Source organism: Sceloporus occidentalis, unplaced genomic scaffold, assembly GCF_023333645.1.
Source record: "Sceloporus occidentalis isolate IW3139 unplaced genomic scaffold, rSceOcc1.0.p SCAF_6, whole genome shotgun sequence".
Taxonomy (NCBI): domain Eukaryota; kingdom Metazoa; phylum Chordata; class Lepidosauria; order Squamata; family Phrynosomatidae; genus Sceloporus; species Sceloporus occidentalis.
In genome coordinates, this window is record NW_028316986.1 from 46,523,273 (window position 1) to 46,539,612 (window position 16,340).

General features: G+C 40.7%; 1 protein-coding gene across 1 annotated transcript in view; it reads right to left on the bottom strand.

Moving 5' to 3' along the window:
- The window catches only part of PLB1 (phospholipase B1), a 111,918-nt gene that overhangs the window by 13,437 nt on the left and 82,141 nt on the right, over positions 1-16,340 (bottom strand). The window contains exons 34-40 of the mRNA XM_089528355.1: positions 14,108-14,207; positions 10,501-10,552; positions 7,371-7,451; positions 6,528-6,593; positions 5,468-5,562; positions 3,686-3,767; positions 1,105-1,209 (exon numbers count right to left, since the gene is read on the bottom strand). Of these exons, the coding sequence (XP_089384481.1) occupies positions 1,105-1,209; positions 3,686-3,767; positions 5,468-5,562; positions 6,528-6,593; positions 7,371-7,451; positions 10,501-10,552; positions 14,108-14,207 (581 nt within the window). The remainder of the gene's footprint in view (positions 1-1,104; positions 1,210-3,685; positions 3,768-5,467; positions 5,563-6,527; positions 6,594-7,370; positions 7,452-10,500; positions 10,553-14,107; positions 14,208-16,340) is intronic.

The window sequence follows — 16,340 nt, forward strand, 5'->3', positions numbered from 1 at the left end:
GGACTCCAAATTTAGGTGAATGAAGAAAGTTTTATTAAGTAACATGCAAGAGTGCAATTAAACGCATGATAATAAGTCAAACAAACACAGCATTGAGAGCTAACTGAAATGGAAATATGGAAATTGGATAGCAAAGTTTCAGGAGTGTAAAGGGGATGTGTGATAATTAACTGTCTGAAAGTGGCTCAGACTGGGGCAACACAGCTCATACTGGGAGCACAGACTGGGGACTAGCTGTATGCATACCATGTGTGCATGGCCTGGGTGCCAGCTGTGAGTACAAGGAAACTAGGTTTTGGGACCAATATCATATCTAAGTTCCTAGCCTCAAGGGGTGTGCTATCTTCCAAGGTAACAAACATTCTTCCCAAGAATCCACAATGGGATTCCAGACTGGTTGATGGCTTTAACTATAGAGTTACAAAACAATGATTGGATTAGGACAACTCCAGGGTGAAGGGATAGGAAAGTTGGTGGGGAACAAGGCAGGGGGTAGGTAGGAAGCAGTGGGTTATTGCTTCAGTGCAATGAGACTTCCTCTCACACCAAGAGGCAAAGGAAATGCAAAATGCCTGGGGAAGAAAGGAATAATTGGTACACACGTTTAACTTTGATAGCAGCATTACCACACATTTCTGTGTACTTTTCTCATGGGAAATCCACCTGGTATTCCAAAGGTCATTGGAACTCTAAAGAACCTGCTGGCTCCAGATATGAAATATGAAAATATCAAGACCCAAAATACAATGTGGGGTGTGCAAGGTGTACTAACAACCCCCCATGTCCCTGTCACTGATGTGCTGCCTCAGATCTTCTTTGCATTCTAGAAACTAGGGCCCAGTTTCTCCATTCATGTATGTTGAGGAATCCTTAATCTGGTAAGAAGAATTTGATACCTATATTATCACTGGCCATGTGGAAAAAGTCTTAATGCTGGAAATATGGTCTTCTATCCCTCTACTTGTTTGTCTGTTTTTCAAAATTCCATACATGCTGGCAGTGCAAAAAGTTATAAACTTGACACAATTCTCACCAGTTACATCTTACCAGCTAAAGGAAATCATGCAATGCTATGATGGCTGCAGGTAACAAATAGTGACTCACGCTGTTTAGTGGCATGATGGTGTTTCGGAAAAATGGTTGTACAACAACAGCAAAGTCCTCCCGTTGGGCATAGCGACCGCTGTGGATCAGCATGGCAGTTCTATCCTGTTTTGGAGTGGGAATCACAACATAAGTAGTTCAATATTAATCTGGAGTTTCTAGAAATTCTAGAAGTGATAAACTAAAGGAGACTAAGAACATGGGCAGGAGTGTGACAAGATCTGTTTTTTCTAGTTGGGTGCTGCCCAGATCTGTAGTACTAAGATTCTCATAATCCCTAGTCAAGCCCATCCAATGTCCTGTTGGCTTGGGGTGCTGAGAGTTGCACTTCAATACTTTGGGAGGGCACTAGGTTGGGGAAGACTGGACAAGAACAATGTAGCTATCTTATGGCATATGGATTAGGAAGTCATACTGTCTAAACTTCTATCATTTGTCTCTCATGCAGTAATATCTGTGTTACGTGCATCACAGGGCCACTGTAAGGGTAATGTAGAAAATGGAAAAACTGGTGCTTCTAGACAAAACTTTTACTGTGCGTTCAGTGTGCCTCATTCATCAAAATTTACAGGTAGACCAGACAACATGGGGTGCATCTACACTGTAGAAATTTCTACACTGTAGAAATACACTGCATCTACACTGTAGAAATTTCTAACACTGTAAAAATACACTGTCTGACATCACTTTAATACTCTGGCTCCATCCTACAGAACTTGGAATTTGTAGTTTTGTGATAGACCAGTACTCTTTGGCAGAGAAGACAAAAGACCTTGCAAAACCACAAATCCCAGGATTCCATAGGAGGAAGTTAACCACTCTTAAAGTGGTGTCAAACTGCATTATTACTAGAGTGTAGATGGACATTATCAGACAAGGGAAATTGGAAGTATAATCCAATGGCAATCCGAATGCAGTCATGGGGTTTCACGTTATTGCGTGATAGACTACCACATGCAGTTTCGGGCAATGGCAAGCTATTTTTGGGCAATGGGAAGTCAGTTTGAATGCAGTTCGAATTAATGTAAATTGGCTGAACTAGCGAATTCACATGAATGCGTTCTGGCCCCACTTTCTTTTTATTCAAAATTAAGAGAAATTCCTCCCGTGTGATAAACTCCGATGTCTGCGTTTTCCCACCTCTTATTTTTTCTCTCTTTTCTTACCAAATATAGTCTCTTAAGGAGGAAAAAGCAGAGTTGCTGCCCTATGTCTTTTGACTGGTAGCAAGTTCAACCTTTCACCATAAGCTGCTTCACTAGGCCCTTAAAATATATGTGACTACATGTGACTAATTTATTATTATTCTAATTATTTCTCAGATTTCTGTAGTACTTCCCAGCAAGGCTCCCAAAAGAGATTACAATAAAATCATAAACCATTATTTTAAAAATGTAAAATCATAGCACTATCAGTGGTTAAAACAATCAATAAAAATAAGCTAACAACTACAATCATTTCCAGTATTACATAGTTGCAATTATTTCCAGCTATAATAAGTATCCAGAATGACAAATGCCTTCCAGAAGAGAGTTCTCTTTATCATTCTGGTAAAAATGGAAAGAGAAGTTGCACAGCTAGGATTTGAATAACTGAGGCTCCGATATCAAGAAGGCTTCTTGATTAGTTTTCCACTGGCAGCATATAAAACAGAGAAACACAAAAGTATAAATAAATATATGGTGATAGCTATGAGGGGATGATAAAAAAAAGGATAACAAAAAACTCATATGTTTTGGTACAATTTGCAGGCCACAAGTTAGATCTATGTGGGAAAGATAATGGCATCCCCTACACATACTCTCACTCTGGTGATCATCAGCAAATTCAAGTCTGAATTCAAGGTGCTGGTGTTAACATTTAAAGCCCCAAATGGCTTAGGTTCTCAATACTTGAGGATGTGCCTCTCTATAGATAGTGGTCCCTCCACATTTGCTGAGGTTAGGAGTGAAGGAACCCTGTGAATGTGGAAAAACCTAAATAAAAACCCCCACTGTTCTTTGTACCTAAGAGAACACCCCTCTAGGAATTTCCAGGTCCTTCAGTTCAATTCTGTGGTCAACCTTTGCCAGAGGTTGAGCACAGAATCATGCTGGAGGACTTACAAATGCCTAGAGAAGTGTTTTCTCTAAAAGTATCTAGGTTCTTCAGCACAACTCTATGATTAACTTCTGGCAGAGTCATGCTGGAGGACCAAGAGATTCCTAGAGAGAACATATTAATTTGAAACTGCAAATAATTAAAATGAAATCTTTTCCAGGATACTGTACTCCACCAGTCCATTCAGCTTGTAAGAGACAGCATTTTGTGGCCGCAAGAGATATTCAGGCCTCACTGAATTCTTTGATTCCACCCTACCTTGACACATTAGGGTTTGTTTCCTAATATGGGAACTACAAAGTCTGTGGTGGAAACCTTGTAGTTTCCCTGAGTTGGCTGATAAAGACATTTCATGTATGGATGGCATTGTTTTGGGTTACATAAGATTCTATAACTGAGAATGAGTTTACTATTATTGTAGTTATTATTCTAGAAGGGATGCAGAGAGATCTTGAAATGAATAAGATTAAATTTACTTTACCTGAAAATCTCTGTTTATCCTTTGAATTTCTTGTAGTTCAGGGGAGTTTTCTGGAATGTTTAGAATACAGGGACAAAGGCTCCTGAAAAAGAGCAATTATGAAATAAGTGCTTATTCAAGATGGCTTTGATTTCAAACAACCTGGAAAAAAAAGTAATGTACCATGTCCAGGGATGTAGCCAGGATTTTGGAAAGGGGGGGTGGGGTCCAGACTAAGTGCCACCATTATAATGGGGCTTTGGCATGGTGGCGCAGCAGTACATGCCATTCATTGTATCTAACGGAGGGGGGGTCTGGACCCCCCCTTGGCTATATCCCTGCCATGTCCCTCTTAGCATCTGCTTCTATGGTCTTGTGATGATTAGGGAACCATAGGATACATAAAGCCCCCCCCCCCTTTCCCTCCATAGCCTAAGAACAGGCTACACAGAAGAAAGTGTCAAAATATAAAGTACTGTATTGTCATGTGCCTTGCAAGCCTCTCTCACACATACATGGGACTTTAATTGTTATCTGCTGGTCACTTTGTTGTTGTATGCCTTCAAGTCATTTCCATCTTATGGAGACCATCAGGCAAACTTATCATAGGGTTTTCTGAGGCTGAGAGTGTACTACTTGCCCAAGATCACCCAGTGAGTTTCTATGGCTGAGCAAGGATTCAGAACCTGGTTTCCAGAGTCCAATGCTCTAACAACTACACCACACTGGCTTCTGCTGCTTCTACTACTGAGTGGTTAGCATTTGCACTCAAAGGAGGAGGCTTCCAATTTTACTACTGTGTGATAAGATTTTTGTCAGGCTTGTGGATCTAGAGCAACCTTCTCTAATCTGTTGTTGCCTGCCAAATGTTTTGGGCTTCATCTCCCATGAACCCTCACCAATAGACATGTTAGCTGGGACTGATAACAACTGCAATCTGAAACATATATAAAGGTTGGGAAAGTCTTGTCCAGGAGTATAATCCTTATTTAGGATGCAAGACACGATGAGGCTCCAGACAAGCCCTTCCAAAAGGGACAGGGTGACTGATATCTTGGGCTTTAGAGTTCTAAACTATGGAGTTTATCAGACAAGGGAAATTAGAAGTATAATCCAATGGCAATCCGAACGCAATAATGGGGTTTAATGTTATTGCGTGATAGACTACCACACGCAATTTTGGGCAATGGGAAGCTATTTTTGGGCAATGGGAAGTCAGTTCGAATGCAATTCGAATTCACATAAACTCGCCGAACTAGCTAATTCACATGAATGCGTTCTGGCCCCACTTTCTTTTCATTAGAAATTAAGAGAAATTCCTCTCGTGTGATAAACTCCCCAGTCTATCTTGAAAATTGGTGAAGATGCTTCTAGTGTGAAGGGGTGAGACATGCTTACTGTTAGAAAGAAATAAGCAATATATTTGCTATTAGAAATCTAGGACTTCAGTTAATGTGTTTTACCTAAAGTAAAAGGCACAGCATCATTCTGACTTTGTGGATTGCACTGTATTCTGTTATTTATATCTGGGTAGAAAACAAGGAGCCCACAGCTACTCCTTCTTAAATGGCTGCAATTCTAATGGAAATCAATCAAGGCTGCTCCCATGTGAGTAAAGGAAACACAGAACCCAATATCCTCATTATAATTAGAGCATCTGCTGCCTCACAGCTACCAGGTCCAATAACATCTGACAGGGCACAGGTTTGTAAGCCCTTTGTGGCTGCCTTATGAATAACAAAGATATAGATTAGCCCTAAAAATAGCATTCAGTACAGATTGCTGTGCGATCTGCTCACTTACGCCCCTGAAAGAACACATCCGGATGCTTCTCTTTCTATCTGACGCAGTCCAACGAGTTCCATTATCTCCACCATGTTGACAAAGGCCCGAGGGAGCTGCAGGAATTACGGTAACCAGGTATATTGATACACAGAGCATGAAGCAGTTGAATAACAACACAGAGAGGTTAAACAGAGATCAGGATAACCAGTCTCCCTATGCAATAAATACGCAGAGAACTGTAGAGAAGACATTGCTAAGCCTGTATATACAGTATTAAACTATAGCTAAAAATGAGCCAGTGTTTATGGCTAGATGGAATGTTCTTTGTTCAGTAATTATTCATACTGAGCAAAGAAAGACACTTAGCTTTGGAGATTATCAGATGGGAGCAAAGTGGATTGCTTCCATCCTTAACCTGTGGTATTTGCGTGATTGGGGGGAAGATTATCACATCCCTGAACACTTATCCTGTTCTTCTCCTGTCCCTAAAGAGTAATGGACCTGTCATTTGGTATTAACAGAAACTCCCATTAATACCAAATGGCAGGTCCATTACTTTTTATGGATGGGAGAGTAATGGGATAAGCAAGGGGGGTTGTGATAATTTCCCCCCTGATTGCACAAATACCATGGGTTAAGGACAGGAGCAATCCGCTCTGCTCCTCTGTGTGATAATTTTTCAGAAGCCTCTAGAACTAAACCCCCTACCAGGAGACTTTTGCCTATAGATTTTCAAAGCTAACACGCCCAAACAGAACTACAGGAATGCACCAGTGAGAAGGTTTAGGTTCTTGAGATGAAAGTGTCTTCCTGCTCAGAGGAAATTAATGGAAGATCTCTAAACTGTTTTGAAATCAAGAAATGTCAGTCATGACTCACATGTTGTCACTTTCCCTATATTTCTTGGTCACTAGTTTTTAAGGTCATTGGAATACCCTTCAAAAGTATAGCTGTATCAATGCCAGCCATCTCAAAGAAGACTTGAATGAAACATGATCATGGAAACTCTGCATGAGGTGAGAAATATGTAAGTGTGACTGCCATGAACTCAGCCTTCTACAGTATCTTAAAACCTTACCTCCTTGTAAAAGATATCAAGAGTGTCCTGAAGGTGTTCTACATACTTTCCCACTGAATAGGTTTCCTGCAGAAAACACAACATCAGTTTATCTAGAAAGATCCATAGAATTGCTTAACTTGCAAGCAAACTATAAAAGACTGGGGACATAATTTATACTCTGAAGATCTGATAAATTTCAAAGAGAAGCTGTAAGCATGGGTTACAATTATCATTAGAGGCCCAGATATTAGAGGCCCAGTGGAATTTCTTTCCCAAATTTATCCTGCACAAAAAAGGGGGGAAGTGGGAGGCAGGAAAGAACCACATGACCAATGTAGGGGAGAACCACATGACCAATTCTGAACAGTTTCCATAGTGCAAAACAAAACAAACAATACACTAAATTCACCAAATTCATCAGATTTAAAGGGCAGATCAAGCCTGAACATTCCCTGGAAGCCAGGATGACTAAACTGAGGCTGTCATATTTTGCCACATCATGAGAAGGCATGAATCACTAGAAGAGACAATGATGTTAGAAAAGGTGGAAGGCACTAGAAAGAAAGGGAGACCACATGGCAGACGGATGGACTTAATCAGAGAGGCCATGGACCTGAGCTTGGAGGACCTGAGTAGAGCAGTGAGGGACACGGAAACTTGGAGATGTTTCATCCAAAGTATTGCCATGGGTTGAGGTTGCCTCGAGGGCAGTTATCACAACAACAACAAGGGATAAACTTACTTGATTAAAATAAAAATTGATTAATGTGATTTAAGTGGATTTTGAATTGACTGAAAATGAAAGAAAAATAACTCCTATTACTTTCAAACCAAACCGGCTACACTTTTCAGCTCACCTACCTTGTTTAAGCAATACTGACACAGATCATTGCCCCCAATCAAAATGGTGACTAACTTCCAGTCCTCCTTATAGTTGATGTCCTAGTGAGAACAAAAGAGATAGAGTCTCATATTATAGCTGTCTAGAGATGCTTGGAAGAGCCAACAGAGAATAATGAGTGATATGATCAAACGGGCTTTCATTGGGAGGGGGAGGCATGGGGCATTGATTCTGCTCTATGCAACTGCAGGGATTTTTCTCAGCTGAGCAGTTGGCAGAAGCTCCTGGAGACAATCCCTGGAGTTGCAGAATGTTAGGAAGAAGCACTCATACACTGAAGTCATCTCCATGGAAAGTGGCCATGAGTGGATTTCCAAGCTCAGATTTCTCAAGTCAAACATATGGTGACTGCAATCAAATGCTGCACTCGTTGCTTGAAATGCCCTCGTGTCTGCTCTCTTTGTGACAGCCTTTGAAAAGACAGGCAAGCATTCCTTGATGAAAAGAGTGAATTAGAATTTGAGCTAATCTTGTTCTATCATCATTGCCATAGTGAGAGAACAGCAACCATCAGAAATCCCTTCCCCTGCAACACATATTACTTTCCTCAACCCCTTAAATTTTCCCCCAACACAACCCTCATGTGTTTTGGTTTAATTAAAATGCCACACCAGTTGCTTCAACTTCCACTTATCCACCCCCATGCCCACAACCACCAAATGACAGCCATGAGACAATCCAGTGTCTGCACATACAATTGTTGAAGCTCAAACAATTAATTTTACATAATAGAGCTTGATGATGGAATTGGTGGAATTGCAGGAATCTGTGTTGTAGGATTTATAAGTCAGTGAGTGAGTGAGAAAAAAATGCAGGGCTCTGGCTACATCAAAATAAAGTAAAATCTGAGACAAACGACACATGGGCTGTGATGGGATAAGCAGTGAAATGGAAAGCTCTGTGCTGTTTGTGGTGGAAATAAACAGGCTGTAATCAAAAGTCTTTCATTTGAGAATCAGGCTGGTTTTTGGGTTCAGGGTTTATTTTACCAAAAGAGAGGGGCAAGAGGTCAGGGTTTATTTTAGCTTCCCCCTCATGCCTGCCCCCCAGCAATACTAACAGCTTCTCATTTGAAGGGAAAGGTTAACAGCTGTTCTGGAGCTTGATCATATAAGCCGCTCTACAGGGTTCCATTACATTGGAGGCTTCATTTCCAAATGGATTTGGGAAACAGGAGTTGTAGCCTGTTTGCACAAGAATACAGTGAAACCAAGCTAGACAGAAAATTCTTATGTGACACATTAATGCCAATCCTGAATATATGGATTTGCTGAGAATTCTTGCCAGCTCCCAGCTCATTACCAGGAATCTTGAAAATAATAGGGGATGCCCAGCAGAGTAGAGGGTTTTCAGTTCTCTGTGTCTCCTTTTTTTAAAAAAAAGTCCCAAGATAGGTGACTTAGCTGTGCTTAGCTAAGGCCAGCAGCTGCTAAAACTACGTCATTGCCAGCCAACAATAGGGGCTGCTCAGAGCTGTAACTGAGTGGAAAACATTCTGTAACATGCTGTACAAAGAAAGGAATGGATGGCAGCTATTTTTAGAGCAGCAAGTTTACATAACAAGCATCGGTGAATCTGTCCTAAAGAAACCAAAGGCCTGGGAATCACTAACAGAGCTGGATCCTTTCTTTTTCATTAATAGGATTTGTTTTCCTAGCCTGCCACTTCACATTTACTTCAAAGGATAGCCCAGGGTATTCAGTCAACATCATTGCTCTTGGTTTCATAAGGCCATGATCATGGTTCCCGGCAGCAACTGTGACTTTCATTCAAATGTCAGTATTTCCACCCAGTTGCTCCCTGAGAAAAAGGAGCGGAGGGGAGAACGCAGGAAAACACAGAAAGGGAGATGGTTTTTCTTTTTCTGCTTACCATCACATTATCGAAGGCAACCGCACATACACAAAAATTGACAGTAAGGGGTTGCCTTGGATTTTGGAAAGCTCTGCCTTTTATGCCAGTGCCACACAAAATGGTCTGTCAGTCCTTTGGTAGTATTAGGTTCACTTGCTCAAAGCCTGTGGGGCATCAGTTTTTGAAAAGCTTCTGGAGAAGCCTGGGTTGGGTATGGGCTGCCTACTGTCCGGGCATGGGGCAGTGTGGTAAGATCTGTCTGTTACGGTTAGAAACCACATGTAACCCATGGCTGATTTTCTGTGCAATTATCTCCTTAGTTTAACAATGGCCATACAAAGATGTTAAAAGGACAAAAGTGGGACATGACTTTTTCATACAAGCTAAGATAAGCAGGTAATCATATGTACAGTATAGTGAAAGTAAGCCTGTTTCTACTGCATTGGCTGGAATGCAGGGGCAGTAAAATAAAGCAGGCATTTGTAGAATCCTTTTGTATATGTGGCTGTACTGAACACAGATGTTTTAATTTATTTAAGATAATCTCTGTTCAAACCATTGCTAATGGATGGGAATTGTGGATACATTCGAATTCAAGGTTCAGATTCTGAGATTCTTTCCACTGGAATTATGCTACTCATTTGAACTGATCATGTATTGGATAGGTCAGAGAGCTTGGCAGACACATGGGAAGCAGCCTGTCTTTGGTCTGCTTAGTCTAGATATGAGAAGGGGAAAATAGCCCCAGAACAATCCTGTTTTTATTTTTACCTTTTGGCATCAGGAACAACTTGAAACATAAACTTGGATCTAAAGTGCAAGTGAAAGACATTTGGGTTTTGGCCCTGGATTGTGCACAGTGACTCCTAGAGACAAAAGACAAGCTGCCAAACTTTTTATAATAATCTGAAGATTTTCACCAGGAATTTTTTTGAATTCAGCGACGGCATGGAAGCCTACATCACATATTAATTGCTGCTTCATTCTTTATTGATTGTTGCCATGTGCCTTCAAGTAAACTCTGGCTTATGGAGGCCATATCATAAGTTTTTTTCTTGGCAAGATTTCTTCAGAGCACTTTGCCTTCCTCTGAGGCTGAGAATATGTGACTTGCCCAGGTTCACCAAATGGTTTTTCATGGCTGAGCAAGGATTCAAATCCTGGTTTCCAGTCTGATGCTCGAACGACTATCCCACAATGGCTCTCTACGTTGTCTTCACTAATGCACTCACTTACCGGGCTGTTTTTCATTCGCTCTATCAATTCACGAGCTTGGGCTGGTAGGTTCCTATGGAGACAGAAAAACAGAGCCATCACGCAGGGACCTTAAGATGATACTGGAACCAACCAATAGAGGAGGGATTGTCAGTGAAAGAATTTGTATCTCAGAGGTTCCAGTTGATAACCCTGTTCTTGTAAGCAACGTCAATTCTGATGATCCTCTAGTCACCAACCAATCAAAACAACAACAACAACAACACAAAAACCCTCCATCTTCTCATGCCTCCAAGTTACTTACAAAAGAAAAGTAACCAAAGAGCCTGACACTCATGAAAGATTGTGGCTTGTCTTGCATGAAATGAAAAACCACAGGGAAATATTTTTCTTTTAACCGAATATGAGCTGTAACGTTATGGGAGTAGTTGGCTTTAACCATATATGTCTTGTGCAAACAGACCACTTGCATGAACAGTCTTCTGCACTTATTGGCTGCTACTGCATCATGAGAACTGTCAGTGGCTCTTGTTAAAAATTCATTCAAGCTCTGTGTCAGAATCCATTTCTCTCCCTCCTTCCCTCCCTCCTTTCAAGGAGCTAATGGTGGTGTACATCATTCCTTCTGCTGCCTCCTTTTATCCTCACAACAACCTTATGAGGTAGAATGGATGAGGAAATAATGAATGGCCCAAAGTCACATAGTTGGCTTCATGGCTAAGTGTGCTAAACATAGGTCTTCCTGCATCAAATCTAACAATTACATTTCCCTGGCACTCATTCTGAAAGAAGACTGTGAGCACCATGACAATACAGTAATAATAAAAACTTCCATCTTCCATCTTATTTTAGTGAGTCAACAATGTCATTTTAATGGAACATTTAGGAAACAAAACAGAAATTCAGTAAAGGTCAGTTTGACATATTTTAATTTATAATTCAATTTCTCTATGAATCTGCAACTTTCAAAAATCCTTGAAAATGTTCTTTAAATATATTAATTCATATTCAAATCTGAGCTGTTTCTCAAAACCTTCAATAGCTTACTGTGTATTTTTACTCAAAATACAGACTTACATATGTATTTTCTTTTAAAGGATATATGCAAATGAAAGTATTGTTATCTTTAAAGTGCCAAGAAATGTACTGCAACACTCTGAGAAGGGTGGGATCTGGTACATCAATAAATTCCACTCTACGAATTACATAAAAATTGTATAAAAATTCAAGTGAATAAAATTTCTGTTGCATCTTTAACTCAGGAGTAAACAAACTGGATGTCCTGTCTCATCTATAGAGAGGGGGGAAATCAAGGGATCTATTTTGTATTCCTGAACCATTAAGCAAATCAAACCACTTCTTGGAATTTTGTGGTGCATTTATAAGTTTATAAAATGCACGCAGAAATGTATGCATGAGAAGAAAATGTGTGCAAAATGTCAATAAAATTGGAAATAACACACATATAATATAGTAAAATGCATATGTTAGAAGAAACATTTTCATTCAGATTTTTAAAAAAATCAAAAACTTATGTTGAACTGGGATGAAACAAATTTAAAATGGGAAACAATCAGAAATCAAGAGAAACTGATAGATTAACCCACACTGATAGAATAACCTATCCCTATTGTCACATTCTTTTTCTGGTTTCCCATTGCAGGACCAATAAGATTGTAGATGTAAGAAGTACTACCCAAGCAACTGTAATACAAGTTGAGTCTCCCTTATCCAGAATTCCAAAATCTGAAAATCTCCAAAAACATTTTTCTATGGTTGGCTGAGACAGTGACATGTTTGCTTCCTGATGGTTCAGTGCACACAAACTTTGTTTCATGCACAAAATAGTGCCAAATTCACCGCCTTGAGCCCCTATATTGGGAGAAAGGCGGGATATAAAATAATAATAATAATAATAATAAGTATAAATATTGTATAAAATTACCTTCAGGCTATGTGTATATGATGTTTATGAAATATAAATGAATTTTGTGTTTAGACATGGGTCCCATCTCCAAGATAGTAAACAATATACATTAGGTCAATATATGCAAATCTATTTATTCCAAAATCCATTTTTTCAAAAAATCCAAATCCAAATCAGTTCTGCTCCCAAGCATTTCAGGTAAGGGAGACTCAGACTGTACATAGTCAATAAACAATGGTTGCATAAGTGACTAGTGAAAGCTGCAAAACACCACCAGTCTGCCTGCCAGCAAGCCAGCCTGTTTGCCAGTGAGCAGAGGAGTTCCAATAAATTATTTCTGTTGAAAGATTGGCTGCACTTGGAAGCTTGGTGCTATTTCACAGCCATGCTGTCTAACCTCTAACTCCCTCTGCAGTCAATTTAGCGTTCTGTGAAAGGTGATCGATGGAGGACCTCAGTGTCTACGGTTGCCAAATGCATTCAGACAGGTACAATATTGTAAAAGATTTCCTAGGCAAGAGTTTATCCTTAGATCCATATCTCCCAGGAGGAAATGATGTAAAACAAGGATAGTGAATTGAACCAGCACATTATCTATATAAACTTCAAACAAAAATGGATTTAACTGGGCATAGGTCACTTGTTAAAATGATGCAGCAGTGGAATTAATGAGCTACAGTGGCATGAGTTTTGCCCAGAATGAATGCCATTTTCAGGGCCAGTGAGAAGAGACAAGGAATGGCTATTACCACTGTATATTAGAAAAGATTCACAAACAACTTCAAAGGAGAGGCAGCTACTTTGCCATCATATCCTGAACCACAGTACACCTATCTTCTTCATCTGTCATTCAAGTTCACATGGATATTGCCTAGCAGTAAGAACTCAATATATGAAAAATTAGGTAAAGCTGCTATATGTGAAGTCGAAGGCTTTCGTGGCCGACATCCATAGTTTTTTTGTGGGGTTTTTGGGGGCTATGTGGCCATGTTCTAGAAGAATTTATTCCTGACGTTTCACCAGCATCTGTGGCTGGCATCTTCAGAGAATACTGGCATGGAAGAGAGTGGGTATGAATATACACACACACACACAATGTGACCCTGGGTAGGGAGGAGTGATATCCATGTTAATCTGTGTATTGTTCTGTTGTTGATGGCAGGACCTCAGAGGAGGGTATGCAAAGGGGATTAGCATCTTCTTAATTAGTGATCATTATCTGCTGGGAAAGCCCCTGGCCCTGGGTGGTTTCTCATTTGCATTTGCTGAGTCCTGATTTTGCTATTTTGCAGGACTGGTAGCCAAACTTTGTTTACTTTAAGGGTTTCTTCTTTCCTGTTGAAGTTGTCCAAGTGTTTGCAGATTTCAATGTCTTCCCTGTGCATCTTGACCTGATAGTTGTTGGCATGGTCCAGAATTTCAGCGTTTTCAAAGAAGAAATCACCATTTTAGGTGATCAGTGTGTCATGGTTTATAAATTATCTTAGAATCAGGAGGCCAAAGATTCTAAGATAATTTATAAACCATGACACACTGATCACCTCAAATGTCTCTAGAGAAATTAATACAACAAATAGTCAGTGAAATAGTTAGTAATAACTAAGCCCATGGTTTAGGGACAGTTTTATTATGCCAAACATATTATTTTACTGTTTCTGTATTTCTCCTTTCTTTGATCACATGTGTCTTGGCAAAACCTACTGTGCTACAGCTCCTCCTTCTGCTACATTGAATCCTGCAGTTTCCTTCTGGGTGCCAGTGGAGAAACCAGTGAGGTTTGGATTAAACTTTTTCAAGATGTCTGGCAGAGAAAGAGAAACCCAAGGTTAGTTTCCATGGACATGGAAGCCCAGACAGTTATAGTGGAAGCCCAAGACTCTTGAATGCTGTGAACAAATCACTAAAAAGGATGCTTCACATTTTAAAAATGTTCCCATAACTGCAGCTGGCAACTTAGTGGAAGAGATACAGTAGAAAAGAGAACAGTCTTCCTACCATGTTCCTTGCTTGTGTTACCCACCACTGTTGCAAAGGCAAATGTCAATTCTGAAGTAATAACTTATCTTGACACTGATAATTTTTCAATGTCTAGATGGCCTGAATTAATCCTCCATATTGCCAATGAACACAGTGCATGTTGACACTGAAAACCATCATTTCATTCCTTACATTCCTTTCACACTTGCATCCTGTCCCATCCCCCCCCCCCCCCCAATAATTTTTGTTTAGGATTACCAAGTGCAATGTATACTGGTTAAACTATGAGGAGGGACTTCCACTACTGAGGCACGAACTGCCTAATCAGAAAACTGCCACCAAAATGGAACACTGCAGAAATAATCCAGTTTGACACCACCTGAACTGCCATGGTGGCTCAGTGCTGTGGAAATCTGAGAATTGTAGGTTATTGTAGATCCAGAGCACTCTGACAGAGAAGACCAAATGTCTCATAAAACTACAATTCCCAGAATTCCATAACATTGAGCCATGGCAATTAAAGTAGTGTCAGACTGGATTATTTCTGCAGAGTGGATGTAGCCAGAGGAGGGGGGGGTGTCAGATTATAGGCAGATCTGGCCCAGCTTTGATGATGTAGCATAACGGGGGCAGGTTATAGACCGCCGCTTTGAGGCGGTCTGCTGCCGCCGCCGTTTGCTCCGTGCAGGAGCCGCAGCAGCCACACCGCGCGGCTCCCGCACGGACCGAAAAAGAAGCTCCAAAATGGAGCTTCTTCTTGCAGTGCCTCTGTGACGTCGCAAGGCGCCAGGGGCGCATTCGGGACGTCACAGACGCCGCGACACGTTCGGACGCACAGCGTCTGATATGTAAAGATGGCGCCGGCCGTGTGGAACGGCCGGCGCCATATTGTACGGACAGAGTCCGTATTAGAGCCAGGGGCGTCTAGAAGAGACGCCCCTTTTTTAAAATGGGACGTCCTGCGGACGTCCCAAGTGCCGGTCTGTAACCGGCCAAGAATACATTAAAAAGTCAAGAACTGGCTGGCTTACTAGGTTTTCATTTTTTATCTCAGTAATTTAACCATCACCCTATTGTCTTCTCCAGTAATTGATCAAGACTAAATCATACACTTTTCTTCCTCCCTTCCTCCTATTCCTGAATACTACCATTAACAGTTTAAAATCCCCATGCAGTAGAAAACTGAGCAACTTCCAAAATGCAGACAGTGTTTGAAATGCTGGTGAAGCTATCTGGGGCTTACATTAGTGTAGTTTTCCCAACATTGCATTAGGAAGTAGCCAATACCTCCATACACAACGTTTTTCAAGGCTGCACAGTGGTTTCTGGAGAGTCCCTTGGTGCTGCTCCATCTCTCCAACCACATGATCACTGGTTGGCTATGAGGGGGTACTGGGAAAGCTCCTATAAAAGGTAGTCAGCTGCTATAAGTCACTGTTCCAGACTTTTCTGTAAATATACAAAACTTTGTACTCAACCCAGTGTCAGATAGGATCACAGCCACAGATTCTCTCTCCAAGACATTAAAGAAACAAACAAGGCAATTCTGTCAATGTGTTGAGACAGTACTAATGTCAGAGCCTCCATGATAACTGGCTCCCTGCTGGAGTTAAGACAAACATAAGGGAGGGATTGATTTTTTGTTTATTTGTTTCCTTTCTCCCCGATTGATCTTCACAACCCATCTTTAACCAATTCCCTGTCATTAAAATAAATGGGAGAGAATTAATCTTCACTAGGCTCATGGTCTGCCATCAATTTCTGGATAACATGTAGGCATGTTGGGATTAAGAGACAGTTTGTAGGCATGGGCAGGTGGATTATGAATCTGGATCTCCTTCTCTGAGTTTGGACTCTCTCTAGGGCTTCTTATGTCCCTGGGTTGCTCCTCTAAGGACCACAAGGTTGCAGCCTGAGACACACAACTTGGAATTTTTGACATTTATGGTTTTGCTGT